Source organism: Anas acuta, chromosome 6, assembly GCF_963932015.1.
Source record: "Anas acuta chromosome 6, bAnaAcu1.1, whole genome shotgun sequence".
Taxonomy (NCBI): Eukaryota; Metazoa; Chordata; class Aves; order Anseriformes; family Anatidae; genus Anas; species Anas acuta.
In genome coordinates this window covers 11,503,707-11,530,025 of record NC_088984.1, presented here as the reverse complement: position 1 = coordinate 11,530,025, position 26,319 = coordinate 11,503,707, and the positions used below count along the sequence as shown (strand labels likewise).

Below are 26,319 nucleotides of genomic sequence, written 5' to 3'. Positions count from 1 at the left end.
AACCTGTTGTGAGGGAGTAACACGTGGGCCAACTGTGCTGTTCGGTGGGCCTTCAAGAGACACAGGGGAGCCCTGTAGCAGCATTGTTATGCCCAGCTCATTCGTCATGTAGCAAATCCATCTGTCTGAGATCTAAAAAGCTGCCACTATTCTGAGACCTCAGAGTGGTGATCTCATACGAACCTGAATGGAGAACCCTCTGGAAAATGCAATGCCTTCCCTCATGTCCACTCATCCACCATTTGGGAGAACCACAAGATGCCTTAGTTGAAATAATAAACTATTTTTAGACCTGCTCCCCATTCATTGACAGTTCCCCCCTCCCAGGAACGTGTGTCAGTGTGGCCCACAGCAGTTATTAGAGTCAGAGGAGCCTCCAACCAACTGAGCAAACAAGGCCAGTGCCACCAGGATATTTTTCAAAGCTCCCCTCCTGTGTCAATAACCCTCTGGTTGCACCCCAGCCAGCTCCCCAGGAGAGCTATTCTGTTACAGGCCCACAGCAAAAGCTCACCTTTCCTCCAGACTTAATGCTTCCAACTGGAGCACACTTTGTAAGGAAAGGGCACGGAGCTCTCACGCACACCATACCATACACACATATTGCATACATGAAAATGGAAGCAAGTGGCTTTATATGCACATACAGCTAACGTTGTTTCCCCAGTCTCCTTAGCACCGTAATTCCTGGTCTCTAGATAACAATCCAGCTAACTCACTTTTATGTAGATACCCTGTAGAACAGGCATTGCCTGCATTTATTTTACTGATAGGGAAACTGAGGGCCAAAACAAAACCAAGAGACCACGAGCAGCAAATGCACAGCAGCCTTTGACAAATTGTTTGGAGAGTTTAGCTCATGGCCTGTCCCTGCAAGACGGCAAAAGAAATTGAGCTGTAAGGGGTACAGAGGTCATGCTTCTTTAACAGGCTTCTCAATGCACCATGGGGACTGATAGCTTTGGAAACTGAACAGCCATTCTGGACAGCCAGATCAAGGTTTGAATCCGAGTTTTTCTTCTTAAAAAGGAGATTTCCTAATTGCTGATAGTTGGTCTCAACAGTGATATGGAAAAGTCACAACTGGCAATGTCGTGTCCCCAGAAGGAAGCCAAACTGTATTCCCGTGTGTCCTAGAGAATACCATTGGTAGACAAGCTATAGAGACATTGCACATACTTCTGAAGCAACAGCTACTATTGCTGCCAAAAGAATGATCATTAGTCTCCAGGAATCTGTAGTCAGCCTTGGTTAGACACAAGTCCAAGTCAGACTGAAAGATTTGCATTATATTCAGCTGTGGCAAATCCTGGCTCAGCCGATTTTGGGACTTAGAATCACATCTGCTGAGTCCTAACAGACATGATGCAGCTGCCACTAACAGCTCCAGGAAAAAAAAGAAAAAAAAAAAAGGCTTTAGATATGTCAGGAAACAAATGGTCTAAAGGTTTTCTTTAGCACCACCTGTGCTTTGGTGTTGCATGCACTTCCTGCCATGAAACAGAAGCAACGCTTCCCCTAACACGAAGCACGGCTGTGCTTCAGCCAGCCCTGTAAATTCCTCTTCTCTGGGTGGCTGAAAGTTCAGTTATAAAAACATATCCCAGGTCAAGACATAATCCTACTGCTGTCCATGGCAGGGGGAATTGCTACATTATTAAAATATTTGTGTGCTACAATAGAAGCAAGAAGCAGACACTTAAAAGAATGATGACTCGGGTTTGACGCAGGGATTGTGCAAAGATGGAGAGGAAGTTAGATTTAGATCTTATCCATTGAAGAATGTTCCCTTTTCACCATTTGCTTTGTTTGCCTCTCTTTTGCTCTTTGGAAACTGAATCTACCATTTTTCCATTTTGTTTTTCTTTTTTTTAATCTGTTTCCTCTCCTATCCATTTTTCAGAGAGGCAATGTTGTTCTTATGCCTGTTTCCAGCAGAAAAAAACTATACTGCACAGCAGATGTTAACTGAAGAAGATGTTCTGGTTGAAGTAATTTTTTCCCCAAAACTTGGGTCCAGAACTAGAATTAGTTTTTAGCATACACTCACTCCATGATAGCAGAATTGGAAGATACAGTGTGAAGTCTTGTAAGCAAACAGTTAAGAGTTGTGGGTCACTTCAATATGACTATGGCATCATTTAATTTCATGTGCTTTAATTGCATATTGTAGGAGATGATTAGAAACTAATACTGAAACCCTGGGTGTAATTACATATCTCCAATTATCTTACCAGCTGTTTGTTGAAGTTCTGCACACACTGCTCAAACTGTTCATCTTTCGTTTCATCTGCTTTGCCAAGCTTCTGAAGGACCTGCAGAAAGAGAAAAAAAAGATGGGAGACTTCAAACACAGCTATAACAAAGCAAATGCAAAGAAACACTTGCAAGTTCTTGCTCATGAGGCTGAAAGAAAGAAGGTTAAAAAATGTCTCCCTTATTCTTTTACTCAGAAATTCTGGAGTATTTCTCTGCACAGTCACAATCTGAAAAAGGACTTGCAGATGAATCAGAATGCACTCAGATCTCTAATACTCTGCTGCACAGAAGAGCACAACTTTCTTTGCTCTTCACATGTCTAACGCTTTTTGCAAACAAGGCAGTAGTGACCCAGTTATCAATCTCCTAGACCAACCAGAAACAAACCACATCCCTCATACACCTCATGTTCTGTGGTTATGCTCATCCTGGTTTAACACGAGACTAGTCCAGATAGGCTGGGATTTTTGCTCCTGGAACAGCTGGAGTGTGCTGCTCTCAAACACATAAAGCTGTGCAGAGACATCCTAAGAAAGAGAATATGGATGGAGCAGTGAAAGTCCATCTTCTTTCCTCCTCTTCTCACTATGCACATGCTTAGCAGGAGCTGGCTGCTGAGAGCAATCAGGGACCTCGCACCATGAGTCTATGGGACACTCTGTGTCACATCTGAGTGTCAGCAGCCAGCCCTGTTCCTCTCACCACCTCTCTGCACAGCACAGCTCCCCACAGCCTGCAAAAAATCCTTATCAGACTACTTCCCTTATCACATTTCTCTTTTAATAATCTCTGTGCAGCTAAGTGGGTCACTCCAGGGCTTTGAACAAAGCACTTTTGGGGCAGGAGGGCAGGTCCCATCACAACAGGGCCAGACAAACTGCAGCTGCGGAGAAGGGCAGCAGTTACTTGCTGTGCCCCAAGCAACTCTCGCAGCAGGAAAACAAAAAAGTACGAACTAGAGCTGGTTAAGCTTGATTAAAACACATTTTATAATCAAAAATAAAACCTGATCATGCCCAAAAGAAAGTCTGGTCTTGCAGAACCAATAAAAATGCAGAAAAGCCTACCCAGTCCTCAGACAGAGGAGATTCTGGGGAGCCAAAGGTGGGCAAGAAAGGGTGCTGCAAGAGCACTTGGACAAGGAAGGGCGTGCTGTCTGGTAAGAGCGTGACTGCCAGAGAGACAGAAAGCACTGGAAAGCAGAAGTCTCTCTTGCTCTGCTGAACACAGCAGGCCTTTATCCATAGATCTCAACTGCCAAGTTCAGATAACCCAAACAAAGGAGCAGGTGCAGGTTGTTGCCATTGGGTCTACAGGGAGGCCACTAGTAAGCATCTCCAGCCCAGCCCCTCTGATGGGCTGACTGTGACAGCCACCTAAACCAGCTTCTTCCAACTTCTTTTGCAACCTGCAGATCCTTTCAGAGAACATGAGGAGGGTTATCTTCCTGCAGAGCAGGGATCAGACTTGTACTTTCAGTCCCCAAAATGGCACTGAGACAGCCCATGAAATGGGATGCAACATTCACCTACTGGTCCACTCTCACCTTAATGCACAGGCAGGGTGGAGGGTATTTGTGTTACGTCTCTGAGGCTAATCTCAATTCCCCTCTCTCTCACATTCCCCAGCTTACCCCTGTCTGCAGTAACTGTCTCTAAAGCTGCGCACAATAAACCAGCGTAGCCATTCAGCTCAGAAATCCCCTTATTTAGGCTGGGATCGAATGTCCAGGAGAGAATCAATGATTTTCATTCTCCCCCTGTTCAGTGGCCTCTCTTCAAATCCAAGAGTCTTTGAGGTATTCATGTGGCAGTAAAGGATGAGGGGGAGACGCACGCACATGAGAACTGCCCTGCTTGTGACTGAGGACTGAACCAAAAACCTCCAGCTAGAAGCACAGCTCTCCACAGCTCAAGTGACAGCAGCAAGCACTGCAGCTATGAATGACTAATGCACTTAGTAAACTGTCTACACAGCAGGATGCAGACAGCATGAGTATTCGCATCTTCCTCTCAAGCCCCTGGCACACACGAGCTTGTTGGAGACTGGAAGAAAAGCAGCACAAGGTGGAGAGGCAGAGTCCCCTCCATCAGCTACTGGTGCCTCCTTTGCTCATGTGCATGCCACAGGAACGCTGCTCAGGCTACACATTTCTCTGCCATTCCAACAAGCATGAAGGGTTTGAAATGGCTTCATCTTCCCCAAATGGCATGGTGAGCCTCTTCTACTAAGGATGTTGCTCAAAGGCCCCATGGTCAGCTGTACTCCCCTGAGGTACCAGATCCATTATGGAGCTAGGGTTTTCCATCCGCTAGGTGACTTTCTGTATGTCTGGCACATGAAGAAAGCCATCGCACCAGAACTGCCCATCAGCAGTAAGTGCCCAGCAAGAACAGTAGCTGCAAATTGGAAAGCAGAATGAAGTTCCCAAAGTGAAGATCAAGAAAAATGATATGGATATAAAGGAGGTCTTTTATGGGACAATACATCTGTCTGGCTAATCAGGAGATGTGATGTTTTCAGGCCTGCAGGGAAGGAGACTGTTTAACTCAGAGGAATCTGGAGTATGTTGCCAGGGGTCAAAGGTTTAGAGCAGCCTCTGTACATCTTTACCCTCAGACCATTCATTGAGATGGCCTGCACTCCTGCTTCCCACATGTCCAAGAAGTTAATCTGCAGTTCCACTGCTCCCTAGGGGACAGGCACACTGAGTGCAGGGTCAGCTGGGAAGCTCTTGTACCACTGTGCTGAGAGACTCTGCATTTGTCCTGAAAAACACTCGGCACTGGAATGGGCTCCAAACTCACAGGCTGGCTCTGCGGAAAAAGCTTCTGCTGCAACAGTGATGCTCAGCTGAGGAGCAGCTCTGCATGGGGGAAACGGCAGCCTCGTGCAGTCTGCTGTCTGCCTCATTACTTGCTATGATACAGCAGAGACAACATTTCTGCGCTGCTCCATGGCACAGATTACGTTCTCCCACCACCCTCTCTCAAAAACAGATCTGCCTTGTACAATCAGCCCCGAAGTCAAATGTAAAAGTCATCTGAGGAGTATAAAATGATGGCTCCACAAGGCTGCTCATCAGACCTGCTCCCAGCTCTCCCAACAATGCCATACTGGCAAGCTGTACTAACGGATCCCTCCGGACCCCCTAAACCAGACAGGGATGGAGCAGATGGCCCTGGGTGTGCTGCTGACTGCAGGCATGCCTATTCTCTCTGCTAATAACCCGTGAGCTCACAGGACAACTCCCGTCCCCAGGCTGGTACGTGCCGTCATAGGTCAGGCTATTCCGGGTGAGCCACGGCTGCTCCCTCCCTTCCCCTGTGACGGTCTCTAATCCTCCAGCTCGTTGCAAAGCCAGATAAAGTTCGGATGGAAACTTCAGGCTCTTTGATAGCTATTAATGGAGCAGATTTACCAGGGTAGGAGTCAGAACCCCGCCGTGGCTCCCAAATCTCAGGGCGGATCAGGGCTGGTGTGATCTGTCAGCTGCTGTCTGGAGGCAAACCACACCAGGCAGCGACATGGATCTGGCATTTAAAAGATTAAGCAGCAACCATGGCTAGGCTCCTTGGTCTGCCCTTGACCTGAGAAATCCTGACCCTGCCTAAGGAAAGCAACCATTTCAAAAGGTGGAAGATGACAGCTCAGATGAAGGAGGGAATACTTTGCATGAATGAGGTGGTTTAACAACACGCATATAACAACACACCAATAAATCCAACTTGTGGATACCAAATGATGATAAATCTCTTACTCCACACTGCATCAGAGCATGGGTTGTGGTCACACCTGATGGACATGGTCCCTCTGTTCCTAAATCCCTCCAGCTCCTGACCTCTCCTTCTCTCACAAATGCCTCTGACTCCTGTTGTATCTGCCAACCCCAGTGCATTATCTTCAGCTACCTACCAACCAGGCAAAGAGCCAGTAATACTGTGACTAATTCTGAATTCCAACAAGTTGGGATGTGCCAGTGGGTCAACCAGAAACAGAACAAATAAATCCTCAACCTCGGGCCATCCTTCCACAGAAGACACACAGAAGGCGGGGCGGAAGAAAACAGGACCCAAGTCAAAATGGAACAAGCAAAGCCCCATAACTTCATAAGATACAAAGGGAATTGCACAAGGTTTTTAAGCATTTTGTCCTTTGCCCCAGCGAGATGTGAGTTGCTCAACGAAGGACTTGGGTTTTGTGCTTGTGGAGAGGAGCAGGAGCCCCCCAACTGCCCCCCAGAGCAGGCCGCGCTGCTGCCTCGGCGCCCGCCTGTAGGCCCGGCGGGGGACAGCCCGGCCTCCTTGTCCTGGCCTGGCACAATCGAGTCTTTCTTTGGAATAAGTGGACAAAGGAGGATGAGACGGACAGGAAGAAACCCCAAAGGTCTTAGCACTGCATTTTAAATTGAGAAAATTATTCCCGGGGCTGAGCAATCAGCGAGATCACTGGAAAATGGGAAAGGGCAGTGTCACCCGTAGCGCAGACAGAGCAGCTCTTGTTTGCCTCTGTTTGCTGGCAAAATTCAACAGATCGTTGGGAAAGCAGGGTTCAATACAGTGTTTTGTTAGAGACTTCCTGTATAACCTGGGAAATCCACGTCCAATGTCACTGCCATCCAGCTGAAAAGGGGGGCGTTTGTTCAGCATGTCACAGGGTGACCACAGTTATCCCGGGCATCCCCAGCTGGCTAATGGGAAACAGAGGTACAGAGGGGTGGGGTGCTCTCTGTGCTCTTCTAATTTCACAGGTGTCCCTCTCACTAAAGCCTGTATGAATTTGCATTTATTTGCTGTATTCTAAACCAAAATACAGCTATTAAAAATAATAATAATAATAAGATATAACAACAATAATTTTCTGGTCACAGTGGATGTTCTGAGACTGCAACAACAGCAATATAAAAAAATTGCTAACAGTGACGAACTTAAAGCATTCAAACGGACTGGACTGAATGGAGATTCTTTGCTAATGGCAGACTTCCAAAAAAATTAGACAACTATTTAAGGTGCGATTTAAGCAGGACTGCATCCACTCTGCACAGGGGAAGGATCTTGTAAGGCCCTTTCAGAGGTAGTTTCCAAACCCCGAAGATGACAGCAACAGAAGGTTAATCGCCTGGTCTCTGAGTACCCGCTCCAAGACCTTACTCCTTCTTCTGTCAGAAATTCAGTCAGAAATGCAATATACATCCAAACGTGACTAAATAATAATGGCAAATATGGCTAATCATCAAAGAAATCTAAGTCTCTGTCACCTTCCCTACATGGCACTATACTGCTAAATATGCGATAGGAGCAAGAGTCACGCTGCACTGCTTTCAAGGCTCATCTCAAATATCTGCCTCTGACAGCTACTAAGGAGCAGTCTCACCATGACCTGCACCTTCAGGACACACCTCTCGAGTTTAACGTGACTCACTCTAGTTTAAACTCAAGTTTAATATGACTCATGTCATATTGAGTTGCCTTACAAGGTTCATCCTCCTTGCTCACTCTACAGCCAATACAAAAAAAAAATCCAGGAAATCCACAACTTCTCGTTCTGAATTATTTCCTGGAGTAACCTGCTACCCCAAAATAGGCTCAGAGATAGTTCAAGGCAGCAACTTTCACCAGACTGAAGTTAGCATCTGAAGGATATAACCATGTTTCTGGTCTCTGCATGCCAGGTATAAAGTGAGACGTAGAAATACACACAGCAGGTATGGGACTTTTTTTCAAGTCTCGTGGCTGGAAATGATTGTCCGCTTATCCTTAAGGCTGAGTCATAGGTAGTGAGTAACATCCCCGAGAAAGGGGTACACAAAGGACCTGCCCTACTTTTGTGGCTGCACATTGCACCATCCTGATCTAAGAATACCCACTTTATTTCTGCGTTTTCCTTTTGATACTCTACTGAAAACTTTTTTTTTTCCCTTTCTTTTGGTGAACCATAAGAAGCAGATTGCTCGGCTGCAGCAATTTTTATTTTTTTTATAGCAGCTGCAAACCTCCATCCGAACTCAGAGGCTTTAACTGAGGGAACTGCAGGGCACGAGCCTGTAGCGATAGCCTTCTGAGGATAAGCTATTCCTAACTGCACCTTGCACTTCACCCAAGACCTCAAGCAAATCAAAATTACTCTGCTCAGTTTCTCCGCACTGGATAAGGCAGCTAGCATCCATCATAAAACACTGCAAAGCCTCACCTAGCTGCTGCACTGGAACATCTCCCAGTGCTTATAAACAAAAGCAGAAAGATGTACAAACTTGTTAAGCAACAGTACTACAGGGAGGTTATTATGTTTTCTTACAGTAACAGCACAAGAGATGTTTTGTATTTGTTCTGTAAAGGTACTTCCACTACTTCACAGTATTTGTTATGAAGACTAATTGGAGGAAGTTCATGTAGCCTGTTACTCTTAAGATGCTTCCTCCAATGTTTGGCTCCCTTTGGGGATGGGGATTCTTTTCTCAAGTTACACGATAGTGATGTGAATCCCTTGGTCAATCATAGCACTCATTGTTCACATCATTATCAAATGTCCTAAGATTGTAGGTAAACTCAGTGAGAACCGGGCCAAACCCCCAGACCTGTTCAGCCCAAGCAGAGGACAGCCAGCCAATCCAGTAGATCTCAGCTCTTCCTGCACTTGGAGCTCAAGAAGCTGTCTCACACACTGTGTCAGGAGAATTGCTGTCTCACTCTCTAAGTCAAAATTGCCATGTGAACGGGCAGAGCTCTAAGCACAAGGTAAAAGCCTTCCTAGACCTGTGGCCAGAACCTCGAACTCATCTTTTGCACAAGGAAAAGAGGCAGGATGATTTTCATTACCCAGGTTACCCAATCCTCTATTTGTTTTACTCTTTCAGCATCCGCAGTTACATTGCTTGCCACATTCCCCATCCCAGCAAGACAAACATCTCTGAGGAGCCGCATAAATGGTTCCTTTGTTTTTGTAGCCTGCAGCACGTTCCCCTAGCCCCACTGCTGCCACACTTATAGTACTCAACTCTTTTTGAGGAAGGTAGTACTTTACTTTCAATTCCAACCTGTGATCAAATCACTTTTCTAAATTGGGCTTTGACATTTCCCTGCCTTAATGTCACTCACTCTGGAAAGCCTTGGCTACCAGGATCTGCTAACGTCTCCAACGATAGTGTATCATCAACATACAAATTAAGGGAAGAAACTAGGAAGGAAGAAAAAGGAGCAGCACAACAGGATAGGCTAAAAGCCCCATACTTGGCTCCATAAACTTCCTTGCAAAAGCCCTCCCTCTTAGAGGAAGATGTCAGTTGAGGACCACAATCTCCTGAGCACAGCATTTTCCTCCAGAAGCTGACATTTCCATTTTCAGAGAGAGCAAGTACGGTGAATCCATCAGACAAAAGTAACATTCACCAGCCTCATTCTGCTTCCTGCTCCCCCAAATCTGGAGAACGATTCCAGAAACGCTGATCTTGGATATTTATCCACACTGGAAGCTTCTCCTCCACCACGAAAAATAATGATATTCTGCCCAAGCAGCCTTTCCACATTACCTACAGAACAGGTAGTACCTTTTTGCAAGGTCAAGTCATGTTATTCAAGGGGTAAAGTGCAACTGCTCCCAACATCACAGGTGAGACCTGAAGTTCTGTATGAAGGGACTCTCCCTCTAAGATAAAAATCTGTGTGCTGTAAAAGTTCATTGCTATGAGGGTGCCCACGTTGCTCAAGTATTTTGAAGATGCATATATTCACATGCATGTATTTCTGTATAACTCTCTCACACTTTAGGCACCTAACCTCTCTGAACCACTGTAGGTAGCTACTTAAAGATGATGCTGGAGAAGCAGCAGTTCAGAGACCTGCTGCACCTATGAGTTCAGTAAGCCCACAGACTGTACTTGCTGCACTGAAGAAGGCACTTATTAACCTGAGAAAGGTTATGCAAACTGTTATGGAAGGCAAAGCCATCAATATTGCAGCTTGCTAGGCAAAGTAATGCCGACTTAACATTCAGAGCATTTTTACATGGTTATTTTATCCAGACGGTCTACAGACTTCAGAAAGACAAATCCCTCCAAAAGATTGCAGAACCTGGCAAATCCTCACGATGTAGGAATGAGCAGTCATATATTGCAAACGTTAATTTAGGAGCCCTCTAAGTCTGAAATCTCCCATCTCCTAATATCTAACAAGTTTATTCTCCCCCTCTGTTTGCCTGCAACTATGGGCTGCAACTTTTGGGAATCCTAAGAGCCCACCTGCCAAGAGGTCTGAGCACTGGAAGTCAGTGAGTTGTCTGTGGTTTGTGCACTTAAAATACAAACCAAGACACGCCTGCAACTTGCATTTTTAGCTATTGCCCACTAGAGAGCTGGGCTTCTTTTTTGTCAAGAAGCAGGGTGTTTCCAAAATAGCTGTCTGCTGACTGATTTCCATGATCCTTCTCTCTAGGCGTAGGCTGGAGGACCTCTTTTTTTCTTTAATCTACCACACTGCCTGGAGCCACAAGCCAACAGCTTCTCTCTCATCTTTCTTTGAAAGCTTCATGCTTAGAGCTGCAGTACCTCTCAGGCTACTACAGCATAGTCCTTTTTATCCTCCCATCTTTGACCATACAAGTACAGCATATCCATTGCTATTTGGCAAGCGTTACACAAGTAGGGAAGAAGCCAAGGTTAAAGCTATCAGCTACACGACCTGCCTCCAGTGGCCAAGGACTCCCTGCAACGCTTCAGTTTCCTACAGCCACCTTGTGAACAAGCTTGCGTTACATGTTGGAGGCATGTGATCCATGAAAACATGCACAGAGACTTCTGAAATTTGCTTTTATTGCAATAAATATGGGTTAAAAAGGAGCAGTGTAGCATTCAGAATTATGGAGGTATTTTTTGCTTTGAAGCAGAAGGTTGTTACTCATCTAGTCCTCTCCTCACCTTCAGGAACCCGAACTAACAAACTGTTTATTCTGTGCCCCTTACATTGGTTCTCACATGCTGGCATCCAGATCGCCTGATGAGTGCAGTGCAGATACCCAGCCAGCACACTACCAACTCCCACAGCACTGGGCTACAATGTCTAACCCTCGGCAAGTTTGATGGATTGAGTCTCAGCTTTCCACAGACCAGCAGTGGGACTCCTTCTCCAAGGCACGGAATCAGTTCTGCAACAAAAAGGCACAGGAAATACCGCGCGGTTAATCTGTGCTAATTCCAGACTCACACAGACTCATTAGAGAAAGAGATAAAGATGACATTCAACTGTAAGCAAAGCCCAGGGGCTCAGTCAATTTTTGTGGCATCTGCTCTGGCAAAAAGCCTGTAAATAACAAGGTCTTTGAAGGAATGGGCAAGTTCTATAGGCATTCCCTTGCTTTTATTAAATGTTGTTCGTAGTACTTTTGAGTGGATCTAGCTACACTCTAAAGCAACACCAGAACAAGCAAACAAACAAACAAAAAAAAACAGAGCCTAAAACACAAACCCTCAAATCCTCCCAATAGCATATAGCATATATTTAAAAACTACACCACGAACACATTGTTCACCTAAAATGATACGTGACTTTCAAAAAAAACTTACTTTATGAATAGAAGTGCTCCTTTAACAGTAGGGCATCCAATGTATCTATATAAATATATAGATATTTTATTAACTGTCCTAGGGAAGGTCTGAAATCCTTGCAAGGAATTTTAAAATTGATCACGTGGAAGCCTTCTTTTATGAGAGACCCTGCAGTGACTCTATCGGTGGTTAACTGTGAAATGAAGTTTCTCAAAAATCAGGTTCTGGCGATCACCAGGCCTGACATCAGGTACACTACAAACTGGGTGCTACATGGTGGTGGAAGTGGAAAGAGTTGAGCCCCCTCACCTCCCCGTCCTGCCTGCAGGACAGATTTACAGGCAGTGTGAAAGGGGAAGCTCTCCCCTTGCTTCTAGCCACGTACATGCACCCACAGCAGGTGATGACAGCGGAGTTCAGCTGCTCCCTTTTCCCAGCTGGCCACAGCTATGTCCCAAGTGTCTTTTTCACATGTGGCAGAAGGTATAAAGGCCAAGCTGGAGAGCCCAGCTCAGCTCCTTTGATTCTGGGAAGGCCCCAGCTGACAATGTTATCTCAGAAAGGGTGCTGTGCAGCAGCTCTGCTGTGCTTGCACCAAGCAATAGGGTTTGCTGAACACCTGTATCTGTGAGACTGGCACACAAAGACATTTTAGCATTAAAAAAAAAAATCACTGAGTTGCCTTTTTAATTTTTTAATTTTTATTTTTTTAAGAGGAGCAGAAAAGTGAGAGTTCCTTCACATGCTAGTGCATCGCAAAGTTTGCAGAATCCTTAAGCAGAGCACAGGACACAGCAACCCAATGAAAGCAGTTTGCCTCGCTCATCCTCCCCTCTCAAACCTTCACATCAGGACCTCCCAACCAAGTCAAAACATTAAGTGCTCCTAATTATCAGCCCAGTCGCTTCTGTCCTTCATGCAGTTTCCAGTTCTCAGATAACCAGATCTGATTTGAGCTCAGCAGCTTTTATTTTTGACAGCGGTCTCAGAGCTCAGTTACCAGCCTTGGACAAGCAGGCTCTGCTCAACTCTGGGCTAGAAAGGTGTCGACAGGCACTGAATATATTACACACAAGTGGACGTGTGCTGTCACTCCCAAAGGAGAAGGAAAAGGCAGGCTGAGGAAACTTTTTCACTGTAAATCAACTGGGGGGCTTTCTGTTAAAAGAACTTCAGACCACTTTTGTTCCTGCAGCGCACCATACATTCATTAGCTTTAGAAGCAGGGCCAGGAAACAATACGGAGCGATTGTTTAAAACTGCTGCAGAAGATCTCCAGGAGAGTATAAACAAAGCATGCAGCTACTTGGAAATGGCTCCAAGAATCTCTCTTTAATCTGATGGGGAATGAAACGAAAGCTTTCCGTCCCATCTTGCTCCAAGGCAGGTGGTACCAGTCTATCACTCGTGTCTTCACAGGTGTCACAGAACAGCTAGAGATTTCAGCACTACTCCATGATTAGCTATTGGAATAATAAGACACGTCAGGTCAGCAGAGATCTGCATCTTTCATGTCTCCCTCTCACCCACAGCTGTGTATCGTGACCCAGAAAATCCTGATTCCAGGCAGCAAGTGGCTGATTGCAGCATCAGTGCAGCTGCATGTTCGGTCTGCCTGCAGCATTATTCATCGTATGCAGCCTCATGGCAAGAGGCCCTTCTTGTTCCCGACGTTTGATTGCAGTGGGATCCTGCCCTGTCATTGAACCCCCTCTGCATGAGTCGCTGTTAGTGCTGTCCAAAGGCACAGGTGAAGTCTCCAGGGTCACTGCTGAAGCATTCACAATATTCACAAGGTATTAAGAGCCACCAGCCTCCAGAGGCCACATTTCCTCATAATCATAAGGGAATATAACGTGCAAATCCTTCATGCATCTAATGGAGAATATCGCATCTAGCCTTCAAGGATAAGCCTAAAATACAGTTATTTCTGTTTGGGTTGCATGACCTCCTGCCACATCAGGCCTTGGAGAAGACAGCATCAGAAGTCACACCCCTAACAGAAGGAAGGCTCACCAAGGGTCTGTGATAGGAAACAAACCTGTTCCCCTTCTAAAACATTCATCTGAAACAGGCTTTTAACCAACAGTGACTGAAAGCTCTGCCCCCTCAGTCACCATTCAACAGCATAAAGCTACAGAAAAGCTCAGGACACCTCTTGCTCGGCCATCACTGGGTGAGGATCTGATTTCTCATCTGCACAGACCTTCAGCACTGGCAGCCTGAGCAGGACAGCTTTCCCTGACAGGGCTTGTCCCCCAAGGCCAGGCTGAGGAGCGCCTTGCTGGCTCTGTTCTGGGCTTGTCTGCTGCACAGGAAGGGACGGAGGAGGGCTTGAGGTTGGTTTCTGCTGGTAGCGGGTTGGAGTTTTTCCTTCCTCTCTGAGGAGAGGTTCACTAAGAGGAGAAGCTTTTGAAGGAATAATATGGATGCATGGAAAGACACGAAGTCTCAGCAGTCAGCTAAGCTCAGATGCTATTTTCAGATGACTTATGGACATACCCCCACAATACATGTTGTTAGCTGGGCGCAGCTGGGGCTGAGGCTACCAGCCAGCTCCAAGCACAGGTTGCCCCCCAGAAATAAAGAACACCATCCAACAGCCCTATAGTTATGAATATTTACCACATATTTCATGACAGCAAAACAAAAAAGTGTCCAAGTAGGTAATAACCCCACAACACCTGGAGATCTTGAACAAGGATCCACAGCAACCAGACCAGGAAAACCCATGCAAGTTGAAGGCCTCCTCCTTTCAGATCCTAGCCATGGTTCAAAATTGCTGTTTCATTTTTATTTGCAGGGGTCCTCTCCTGCTTTATCATCTTATTAAGCTGATAAAGCTTAATACACATGCAGACAAACACAGAAATCACCATCTAAACTTAGACTGGAGAAGTCAGCTCTGCAGTAAATGTCACCAGGTTTAAGCCACGGCTGGGAGGAGAGCAAGTTTGTGTCACTGTCAGTCAAAAGTCATGCAGAGACATATTGCTGTATCAAACACCATTGTCAGCTGTCCCCTCCAAAGCAAATGCAGAGTCTATTCTCAGAGCCCGTGAGTCCTTGCTGTGGCCATTAATAACCGGGGGGACTGTCAGCAGCCTGCAGCCCTCCCCAGACCACCACTGCACGTTACAGCCTCGCTCAGAAAGACTGAAAGCTGTGAGTAGACTTGCATCACTCCTAGAAAATGAAAACATTTTCCAGGTGAATCAATGCACCTGCCTCTGGGCTGCAGGACGCTACGCAGGAGCAGACGGAGCCAAGCCCAAATTCAGCTTCCTGGCTTCACTCACTCAGACGCGAACCACAGAGAACTGACATTTGATTTCCACCTCCTCCCCACAAACCGCATCCTATTACAGAGTGGGAGAGAAGCAGGCCTGCACCTGCAGCCTTTAATCTCTCAAAAGGGCTCTCAGAGAATATCTGATAGGTTAGGAAGCAGACATTCGCAGTGACCTGGGAGCAAGCTCCACCGCTTCTGGCTAAACAATTCCATGTTCATGTGTGCTTGCAGACAAAGCCCGGCCCCCTCACTTTTGTTTGCAATGCAAACACGCAAGGTGCAAAGAAGGGGAAGTCTTGTTACACATGAAGGATCTCAGATTTCCCATACAGACCTTTTAGAGCAGGACAGAAATAGCTCGTGGAGAAGAAGCTGGGTAACTGGAAAGCAGATGTGATTTTGGCTTTCTGCAAAGGTGAGCAGTAGCTAACGGAGGGGAGGTAAATCCCTCACCCTTTTCTCTACCTGTGTGCTTCACAAACTACAGCCATCAGCACCCGAGCACTCCCTGCCCACCCCATTAACAGCCTTTCTGTGTAGCCAGCATTTGAAAAGTACCCACTAAAAAGCACCCACGTGTCTACAGATGGCACAGTCATTCCCGCAATCCTTCTGTCATCACGTAAGGCTGATACACGTATCAGGCAGAGTCGTGAAGGTTGTTGTGACACCCATAGGCTCGAGTGATGCCACCCAGCTCCTCTCGCCTGGGCTCTCTGGCTCTGCTCTCTCTGTTCACCACCCTCACACACTTCTATTACACGCAAGTCCCACCACGTGTTACAACCAGCACAGCGATAAGCGACCCCAGCTCCTGCCAGAGAAGCGAGCCCGCACCTCTCACCCTGCTGACATGGATGACTTGGCGCTTTGCGTGCTTTCAGAAGAGGTTCAAGGAGTTGCTTTTTTTTTTTTTTTTTTTTTTTTGGAAATTTGGGGTAAACAAGCATCTGGGCTTCTTCATCCTCTCCTGCAGCAGTTGTGCAAATTAACGCTCCTTTAAACCTCTTGAGCTGTTATGAAGCAGACCCATAAACCTATCACAGACAGATAATAAACAAGAGGGGAGAAATTAAGAGTTACAAGGAGGCTGTGCTGACTCGCCAGAAATTATTAACTCCAGTCACATTCTCATTAACAAGCCAGGGTCTCTACTTTTAAAATGCAACTCCCTTTCCCATGCTATCACACTACTTGATAAGATAAAGCCTCCTGGTATTTATTTACACAGGTCACTGCTTCTCATTAAATAAAAAATGGGGAATAATTTTACTCCAACACAGGGAAAGTTCCAGAACATTTTCAAGACAACAAAAAATTGATATTTTCAGGGTTGCTCATGTTATTTTTTTTTAAAGTGTGCCAGTTGCCTTACTTACAGGACGCTTGAAGTGGAAATAAAGGTGTTATAAGGCTGGATCCCAGCCCGTGCCTACAACAGGAACAAAGTGCTGTGCACACCACACTCGTAGCATAATCACAGAGGTAATTAACAGAAAGGGGAACGTCTGTGCTGCAACACACACTCCTTTAGCACAGATTTCATTTATTATGGGGATTCACCTACTTATTAATACTATAAAACATTAAGTCTTCATGAGCTCAATCAGTCATTGCAACTGGTAAGTAGATGAGTGAAAACAGCCCAAGGGTCAGAAAGGAACTTGGCTTCCAGAAGAAAATCTGATGCACCTTGTAGCTTCAGCAGTGCCCTCCATTTCACCCTCATGCCTGAAGCTCAGGGCATAGGGCTCTGCCCAACCACATCAGGGTTCATTGCAGAGCTAAGGAGAAAGCATTGCTTTCACCCCCACCAAAAACTTCTGCAACAAAGTCCTTTTCATCATTTCTTTATGAGAATTTTCAGCTTGATTAAAAAAAAAAAAAAAAAAAAAAAGAACCAATAAAACTACCTTTCAAAGCTTTGTTTTGGTTGAAGTTGAAAGCTGAGTGATGAAAGAAGCATTTGCTGTAGGAAGACCCAATTTTGTCAAAGTTTTCAGCCACACTGTCATAATAATGAAGGTGCTTTCACACCAACCCAGTTAACACCACATTAAAGACCACCTGACTTGTTCTGAGTGTTTGGTGCTAACCTGATACACAGGCTAGCAAGAAAGTCAAAAATGTTTGTCCAGAGCCTAGAGCCCTGGCCTTAACCTGCAGTTAAGGCACTTAATTTAAGGTCCTGGCCTCAGCCTGCAGCAATACGGACACCCCTGTCTCAGCCACCCACAGAGCCATGTTAGCTCTACTGGGAAGCTGGACAGACTCCTTTTTTTCTTTTTATTCAGTGCTGCCACAAGGCACGATGGTGCTGTAGGAAAACACAAGGGCCTGGCTATGTGCTTTGGAACAGGAGCAAACTTGGCAGGCTCGACTCTTCACTTCGTACTTGATTTGATACCATTAACCGGTCAGGCTGCGCCTTGAGAAGCTGAGCTATATTCTGCACTGCCGAAGAAAAGCCAGTTCACCACCACAGTGCCAAAGGCACCAGGCTGAGATCTTGAGGCAGATTTGCTAGTGGAGCTTTTAAAATGCCTGTACGCCCCGCAGCCAGCTCTGCTGTGCTCTGGGAGACACAGACCATCACAAATCCGTGTGTGAAATCCAAAGAGCAAGAAAGGAACACTCAAGCTTTTGTGCCGCTATTGTACAGGATGCATTTAAATACCTTTCTAAAAGCTAACAGCATGGGTAATCTACTCTAAAACCTTCGTAATTTAAACATCATCTGTCTGCAGACTGCCAAGTACGGCTTTGGGTAACAATCATTGTCCCAAGCAGCTTTTGGAAAAGCTTCTGCCTCTGGAATGGGGAGAAATGTGTTTGAAAATTCACAAGAAAGTCACCATTTTAAACACATATTATTCCAGATTATTATGTGCAAGTCAGTTTGTCCTTTCTCGTCCCACAAGTTAAATACAGCAGGGTGGGGTTTTTTTTCCCCACTTGCCCAGTTCCCTGCAGCAGATTTGGTCCATTGTTAAGGTAAGATCTCCTTTTTGCTTTGACATAATCAGCCTTATCCTGGTGGTTCCCCATTCAGTGCCTATTCTTGCTGCTGCTGAAGTCAGGATAAAGGCAGAACCAGCAAAAGAAGGGAACTGAGATTGCAGTGACAGGAGTGATTTAAGGTTTTGTTCAGCTGCTCAAAAAACTAAGCTCCCAGAGAACAAACCCCACAGAGTCCAGATCTGTGCTGAAGGGGAGCAGGGAGGGCAGTGATGAACATATCAAATGGGGCACAAACAGTGACAGATGATCTGGCTTTCCAGCAAGCAGACGAAGTTGCTACAGCTGACACACAGGAATCAGAATCACAGAATCGCTAGGGTTGAAATGACCTCCTAGATCACCTGATCACCTGGTCCAACCATGCCCCTACTACCAACATCACCCACTAAGCCATGTTCCTAAGCACCAGCTCCAACCTCTTCTTGAACACCCCCAGGGATGGTGACTCCACCACCCTCTGGGCAACCCATTCAATAGTCTCAATTCCATGTGAGGGCACAAACCCTCCACAAGCTTCCTGTACAGCTATTTGTTGGGCAAAGAAAAGCCCAACTTGAGCAACATTTCACAAACCCCTTAAAAAAAAAAAAAATAATCACCCAACAGCAGGAACCACAAACTGCAGCCTCTCCATCCCTTGGTGTCTGTGCTACAATGCCAGCAAGTTAGCAGGAGGGATGAACTCAGCTGAGGCTCAGGGATAATCCCCTCAGACACAAAACGTGTTAGCTTGCATTCTTCACACGCCCAGGGAAGCAGGATTCCCCTTCTGCTGGCTTTCCATGGGTGGTAAGAGGAGGGAGGAAAACACATGGGTGGTGAGCTAACAGAGTTAGGAGACGCGTTACAAGAGAGAGGAACCCAGGGAAGTGCACTCCCACTCTCCAGCACTGCTCTGCCACAGGGGAGTTTTTCCAAAGCACGCAGAGCTCTTTAACATTCACCTGGCACCAACAGGGAGCGAGAAGTACAAGGCCTGAAGAATCACCCGGTGATGCCCACGGACGGGAGGCCAGTCACTGCCTCCACTAATTCCCACCCAGAGGGTAAAGGCAGCTTTCCTGAGCATACGCGCTTAGTGTCTCAAAGGGCAGAAAGCACAGGGAGCTAACCAGGCAGTCAGGCCAGAAGATCATGGGCTGAAATTACAGATTTGATAATGAAGGTAAGAGAATGTTGCCTGACTTTCAGTATGGGGCCTGCAGCCTCCAAGGCCCACAAAGAAGAGCCATGGAGAGCAAGGTGCATGTCTGGCATTTAATGAGAAGGCCAAACCTCTGGAAAAGAAAATTAAGGGCCCCACAATTCAAGAAAAGGTTTGAAACCCTGCTGTAGTCCATCTCTCAGAGGCAGGTATGAGACATCTTCATGAAGCACATTCCTCTTTATTTTAAAGGCAGGGAGGGAGGGAACACAACCGCAGCAGTAGGAAGCTTTATTTCCAAAAACCTTACAGAGATGTTTTCTTACCATTCCTGAGAAAAAATCAGGGGGAAAACAAGCAACTTTCCTTCCTTGATCCCCCAACACAGAGCTACTCGAGGTGTCTGAACACGGCCCAGCCTGGTTACACGCCCTGTAGCATCCTGCAGCCAGCCTCTGACCTGCAGGCATCGTGGCCATGAGCGGGTGAAGACGTTCCTCCCTCAGCACACAGGGCGTCACCAGCAGGATGTGTGCTGGCCCACGCTGCTGTCTTCCCAGCACAGTCACATCAGCCTCCTGGGCAGCTCCTCTATACTAATTTTGGCTTGTCGTGACTTTAATAAAAATGAATCATGACAGCAACCAGCAAGAGCTCCATGGCTGCTGCTATCCACACTGCTACAACAGAAAAACAAACGCCGCACGTACACGCTGCTCCGTGCCTTCATTCCCGCGAGGCAAGTGCCATCACCTAAATATTTCTGCTGTCACCTGTGAGCAAGAGGTGCAGGCACTGAGGCTACCGTCAACAGCAGCTGCCTGGTTCCCCAGCCACACTGGATGATGCTGCAGGTATCTGCTTGGCATGCGGGACAGCCTTTCACAGATTAAACAGAAGCTTTTGGTATCTCATTTATCTCATTACCAAGAGATGTGCTCTGCCTCCTCCCTTCCCCGGGGAGCCAGCCACGGACACAGCATAAAACCTCCCTGATGGACCTGCCACAGGTCTCACTTCCCCTCCTCAAGCAGCCCCGTGACTGCAGCCAAGCAAGGAGAGGAACCAGAGAGCTCCCGCCAAGGAGAACAGAAAACCAAGCAGGGAGGAGAGGTTTTTGTACCAGTTGGGTGTTCCCCTGCTCCCCAGCTGCTGCTCAACCTCTTCTCCCCAGCAACCACTGAATGTGCGTACTAGTGCTGCATGGCAGTATTACTGCTGCATGCCCTGCAAAAGCATTAAATGCTAGGACTGCTTAACCAAAGACAAGTTTTAGGGAAAAAAAAATAAGATTTAGCTGTACAAAACATCTTTGACAGTGTTGACAGAAGAGAACAAAGGTTGCCCAGAGAAGCTGTGGATGGCCCCATCCTTGGAAGTGTTCAAGGCCAGGCTGGATGGGGCTTTGAGCAACCTGGTCTAGTGGAAGGTGTCCCTGTCCATGGCAGGGGGTTGGAATTGGATGATCTGTAAGGTCCCTTCTCACTCAAACCATTCTGTGAAAGTTCCTTAGTCCCTACCCACTCACTGCTTGTTATCTGCACCTGCCAACAGAGGGTCACATTCACACAATATTTAGATTCCTCTTGTGCAAACCTTTTTTCTCTTCCCTTTCCCAGAGCAGGGTGATCAGAAACACCCCTGGCTGCGGCAGCAACCCCGAGCTGAGGGACACGCACCCCCAGAGGCCGCGCTATCACTGCATGACACCCTGCAGGAGAGACAAGTGCCGAGATGCACGTCCACACACAGGGCTGCAGCTCCCAACAAAAGGAGCCTCTGTCCATGGGAGGCTTTCAGCACAGCCGCGCCAGAGTCACCAGGGACCCATTCCAGCCATGCTCGGAGACAGGATGGGGGCAGGAAAGAAGAGCCTGGGCTGCTCCCAACCTCTGGGCATCGCTGCCTCGCACAGACAGGGGCTGCACGCTGAGGGACCCAGACCCTGAAGAAGGCTACCATATATCCTACAAAATACTCATAGGATATGAGCCTTCAGGCACTGGCTCGAAGATGCAGAAGTCATCTTCTGCAGTGGGCTTGTACACAACACGTTCAGAACTACTGCCACCTAATTGCTGCCTGGGGAGAGGGCTGATGGTTGCAGCTTCCTGTAAGAAACAATAGGACCCTCCCTAGAAGCACGTCCTCCAGCAGAGATGGATAGAGCATCTCCTCCACCCTTACTTCCAGAATGGAGCTGTGCTGTTCAGGGATGAAAGGAAGCTTTGCCTGGGCCTGGAAAATTAGAGCATGGAGGAGACTTTGCAGAGGCCACAGTTTCGTGAATACTTCAAGCTCTCCCAATGTGGCCACTGAAACAGTCACATTTCCCACTCCCTTTCCTGCCTCTGCATCACTGTCACCCCTTGTGCTAACCCAAGCACATCAGTGGCCATGCGCTGCACAGGATTGAGAAACAAACCTCAATTAAAAATAGCAATACCAATCTGGGTTTGAAGAAACCGATGGTTTCTGATTTCCCAATCTGGCTTACAAGCAGTGGAAGTGATTTTCCCAACAGCAGGGCCTGCCTATGCGCTCTCGCAAAGCATTTAGCCATTGCTTTCACTAAGTCACACGGACTGAGGATGGATCTTTGGCTACAGGGCTGGATTTCAGTGTCCGGGCAGCTTGAACAGAACATGTCCTGTCTCTGCACGTGAAGTCCCTGGAAAACACCAAGATTTAGACTTGCCAAACTTGTATTTCAACAGAGCTAAAAATTCATTCCCATTTCTAAAGAGGAAGAAATGCAGCCAAATCTTTTTGTAATCAAAGACAATCTGATGAATTTTAGTCTTGGTATTTAAATTTAAAAAAAAAAAAAAGAAAGAAAGAAACACAACAAAAAAACACTCTTATGCAAGGAAGATGGAAATAAATCAGCCAGCCACATTTTCAGGCAAACTCAGTCAACCTGAAAGTGTTTCAGGAACTAGCTTATTTACTGAAAACTTTGGCTTCACTCACCAAGAGTTTTTGCCAAACCTCAGTTTCTGCACACTTTCTATAATGCCTCAAAGGTTTTGCTGAGCCTTGAGTTAGAAAAAGTGGGAATCTCCTGCTCTAAGCCACATACAGTATAAAATTATGCCACATGCTGTATAAAATTATGCAGATAAATCTGTAATGGCAAAATTCCAAAGTACTTTTTTGTGCCTAGTTTCCATCTAGCTGCCCCACAGAAAGAAAATAAATGCCAATCCATGACAGACACAACTGGTTGGATTATCTACCAGAAAACAGATACTGCCAGAAAGAAGGTTCTTAAGGGAAGATGAACCTCAGAACCCAGAGACTTCACAGGCATTATAAGCTCAGTGTTTGTCACTAAAAGTAGGTAATGTTTATTGGTGGTGATAAGGGCTCATCATCACAGGATGGTTGTGGTCAGGAGGGACCTCTGGAGGCCACCTGGTCCAAACGCCCTGCTCAAGCAGGGCCACCCAGACCAGGTTGCTTGGGGATGTGTCCAAGCAGTTTTGAGTATCTCCAGTGATGGAGACTCCACAATCCCTCAGCCTGGTGTCCACCAAAACTCTCATGTCCTTTTGTGCAAAGCTGCTTCCCAGACAGTCAGTCCCCAGCACGCACTGGTGTGTGGGGTTGTTCTCTTCCAGGTGCAGGATTCCCCTTGTTGAACGGCACAAGGTTCCTTTCAGACCATCGAGGTCCCTCTGGACTGCAGAATAAACTTCTGGCGTATCAGCCACTCCTCCCAGTTGTGTGTCAGAGCAACCTTGCTGAAGATACATTAACAAAGACATTAAACAGAATTGTACCTAGGATGGACTGCTGTGGTACGTTGCTAGACTCCACAAAGGTAGCAGCTCTGCAGAGAGCTGGTTTGGCCAAGGAGCATTTCGACATTTGTTTTGTGTTGGCTTTGTCAGAAGACTGTCAAGTGGAAGCAACTAAATGAGCAGGAACAAGACAAGGAAGAAAAACCCAAATTAATTCCCAGAAGTGCCTCATCATTTAAAGGATGATACCAGCTGAGACACCCAAGTATGCAAGGTCCCTAATTTTATACAGCCACTCCAGTGCACAGAGACTACACTGCCCCAATCTCTAATTAAATTTCTGAGAGAAGAGCCAATGCAGCTCAATGTGTGATCTTCTCACAACCAGAGCCCTGTTACTAAATGCAGGCTGGATCACAGAGGCAGCATCACTGGATTCTGGGAAGGTGTTGAGCTGTCTGTGTTTTGGCTGGTCTGGAATGAGAGGAAAGAAAATCCAAAGAGTGAGTTGTTGGAGGTGACAGAAGGAAAATAACGTTAAAGCAGGGGCACTTTTTCCTATAACAAAAGGGAGCTGGGAGCACAGCAGCATGAACAGGTTCCTTGGGGCTCCCTGGATCTCACCGGGGGAAGCCCTCCTCCTTGCAGGCTGCCCAATGAGAGCATCCAGGCCCGCAAGTACTTGGCTTCCTACCAAGTCCTGGGGATTACAGAGTGGAAGAAGCGCCTGAGAGGAGGAACTTGAATGATATGTGGATGATGTTATCAAAAAATGCTCAGGTACTTTGCTAAGCAGATGAAGGGAGAGAAATACGTGCAGGATGAGCGCTGATCACCAACACCCTGCCAAGGACAAGTAACCAGCCGCAGCTGTTCTTCCCCATCAGCGCCCACCCACTGGGACATTTTGGGATGTTCCTTCCTCCCAAACAAGCACAGAACTTTCCTCCACACCAGACGAACAATGCGCCACACAAAGCACTGGTGCTGCCCAGCGCACTGCCAGCACAAAACAAAATGCTGCCTTTCTCATCCCAGGCTCCAGAGCAGGGGCATAAACAAGCCAAAGACGCTTGTTTAAGGCAGGCAGCCCATCTCTGACGACCTTCAGCACCACACACAACGCAGGCATAAGCAATTGCTGCTGCAGGGAGCAGGACGGTCTGATCGGCATTGTAGCAGGGCTGCCGGGAGAGCAGAGCAGGCAGCGTGCGATGGCTCGGTGCACCGGGCAGCGTGCACACAGTCAAAGATTTTTCCACTCCAGCACAGAATCGCTTCCTCTTCACCGTTTGCAGATGTCAGAATGTGATCTCTCGAGAACAAATGCCCTGCCTGTGGCTGTACAAGAGCATACAGCAGGAATAAGAAGTGAACTTAAATTATATGTAGGTCAACACATTTAACATTACAGAAGGAATGGAGAAACTGTCACAGCTCCCCTTAAAAACAGGAAAAGCTGCATTGAAAATGTGCCTCTGTTCCATATGCTGTTTGGGTCCGTACAGATCACACTGCCTTTCTGTATCAATACCTTTCCTTTCTATCACAACAGGGCTAGCATTTTCACCAAGCCCCTGAGGAGGCACGATAGAAATCAAGTGCATGATTCCACAGCTCCTAAACGCTGCTCCTTACCACTGCCGAGACCACTGCGTTATCAGAGCACGCTGGCAAGATAAGATTTCTGACACAGGCGAGCCCAGCTTTTGCTGGAGGAAACAAAGACGTTGATTGTGCTCCTGGCTCCCTTTCAGCCTCCAAGAGCTGGGTGATGGCAGGATGAAAAATACAGCTTACTTTTCTAACCTCCAGTCAGCTTTGCATAGGCTGAATCTCAGCCACACAGCATCCTTTCCTTCCAGAAAGCAAGGACACGAGATGTGCAGCAAAAGCCAGTCTGCAGGGCTCGCAGACATCCCCAGGTGGTAATTCTCAAAGTGAGACTTACTGCTTGAGAGAGACAGGATCGAGACATACGGGACACATAGCTATTAATCCCAAGACATGTTAGCACAGGTAAATACACAGCAATTTCCTCAAGCCTCTCATTTTGTTGCTGTTCGTGTATTGCTGGCCACAGCTAGTGCCAAAGCCCCACGACACGAGCTGCATCAGTCCAGCACGCTTCCCTGCCAAGCCAAAGGCCAGGGGAACCGGCCGATCTCATGGCAGCAACTCCTCTTCCTCCTGCAAGACCCTCCCAGAGCAGCTACAGCTGAATTCAACAGATGATATCCTGATTTGCACCTTTTCAAAAAAAAAAAAAAAAAAAACAAACAAACAAACAAAAAAAAAAACAGCAAAACCAACCCAAGCCATCCCTGACTGACAGCTAGAAGAAACACCATGGAGAATGACAGCAACAAACAGAAAGCAGATCAAGGGATTTGAGTAAAGCAGCAGCAGAGCCAGGCTGTGAAAGCACCAGAAAGCATTATACATCAATTTCCATCTCTCAGCCTGTTGCCATGAAAACAGATGCTGTTTTCATACATCTTCCTCAAGTTCCCAGCCACTTGGTAATGTCCCTGCTTGGCCTGGCCACAGCTTCAGGATAACACATTAAAAACCAATTAAGGTTGGTGCATGCTCAGAGTTAGCAGAAAGCCTACCATTACCAGTGGGGATAATAGCCTATGATTAAAAATCATCTTCAGATGGTTACTACAGCCAGAAAATTAAAGAAGGTTGTTAAAGAAGAAATTAAAGGGGCAAAGAAATGAAGGAATAATCTGTCTCATCACACACACCCTCTTCCATTTTTTAATCTTCTCATCCACTGACTTCTTACAGGTGAGAGCTCAGGTAGGGCACAGAAGCCCACAGGTCTTTCAGAGCCCAGGTTTGCCCTTCCTGCATCTCCCCCAGCTGCTTCATTGCTGGAAAGACTTTATCTCAAAAGTGGGAAGAAACAGAAAGGGCTTAGATACACGCTCCCAGTCCAGCTCTGCTAAGCAACAATAACAATACAATACAATAACAAACCAGAGGAATTGAACAATACATTCTTCCTGAACAGGGTTCATCTCACTCTATTTTTATTTTTTTTAGGGTGAGGGACATTAATCAAGTCTTTAAGTTCAGAGGGTGCGAGGGAGCTGAGGTTTACATGAAGAAGACGTCAAAGTACCACAGCCCCAGCAATAGCTCAAAGGAAAATGGAGAAGGAAGCAGGGGAGGCAGCAGATACTGAGCATGACAAATGCACCTCCCCAAACAAGCGCTTGTTTCTTCTGATAAGGAAATAAAGATGTTTTGCTTTCTGTTCTCCACACCGCAAAACAAGGAATTAATAATTCCTTGACAAGGAACTCCTTGG

At 46.6% G+C, this 26,319-nt stretch overlaps 1 protein-coding gene across 19 annotated transcripts in view; it reads right to left on the bottom strand.

The window, feature by feature from the left end:
- The window catches only part of BIN1 (bridging integrator 1), a 91,911-nt gene that overhangs the window by 53,045 nt on the left and 12,547 nt on the right, over positions 1–26,319 (bottom strand). For all 19 annotated transcript variants that reach the window (XM_068687398.1, XM_068687400.1, XM_068687399.1 and 16 more), the window contains exon 2: positions 2,235–2,315. In XM_068687398.1, coding sequence (XP_068543499.1) covers positions 2,235–2,315 — 81 coding nt within the window. The remainder of the gene's footprint in view (positions 1–2,234; positions 2,316–26,319) is intronic.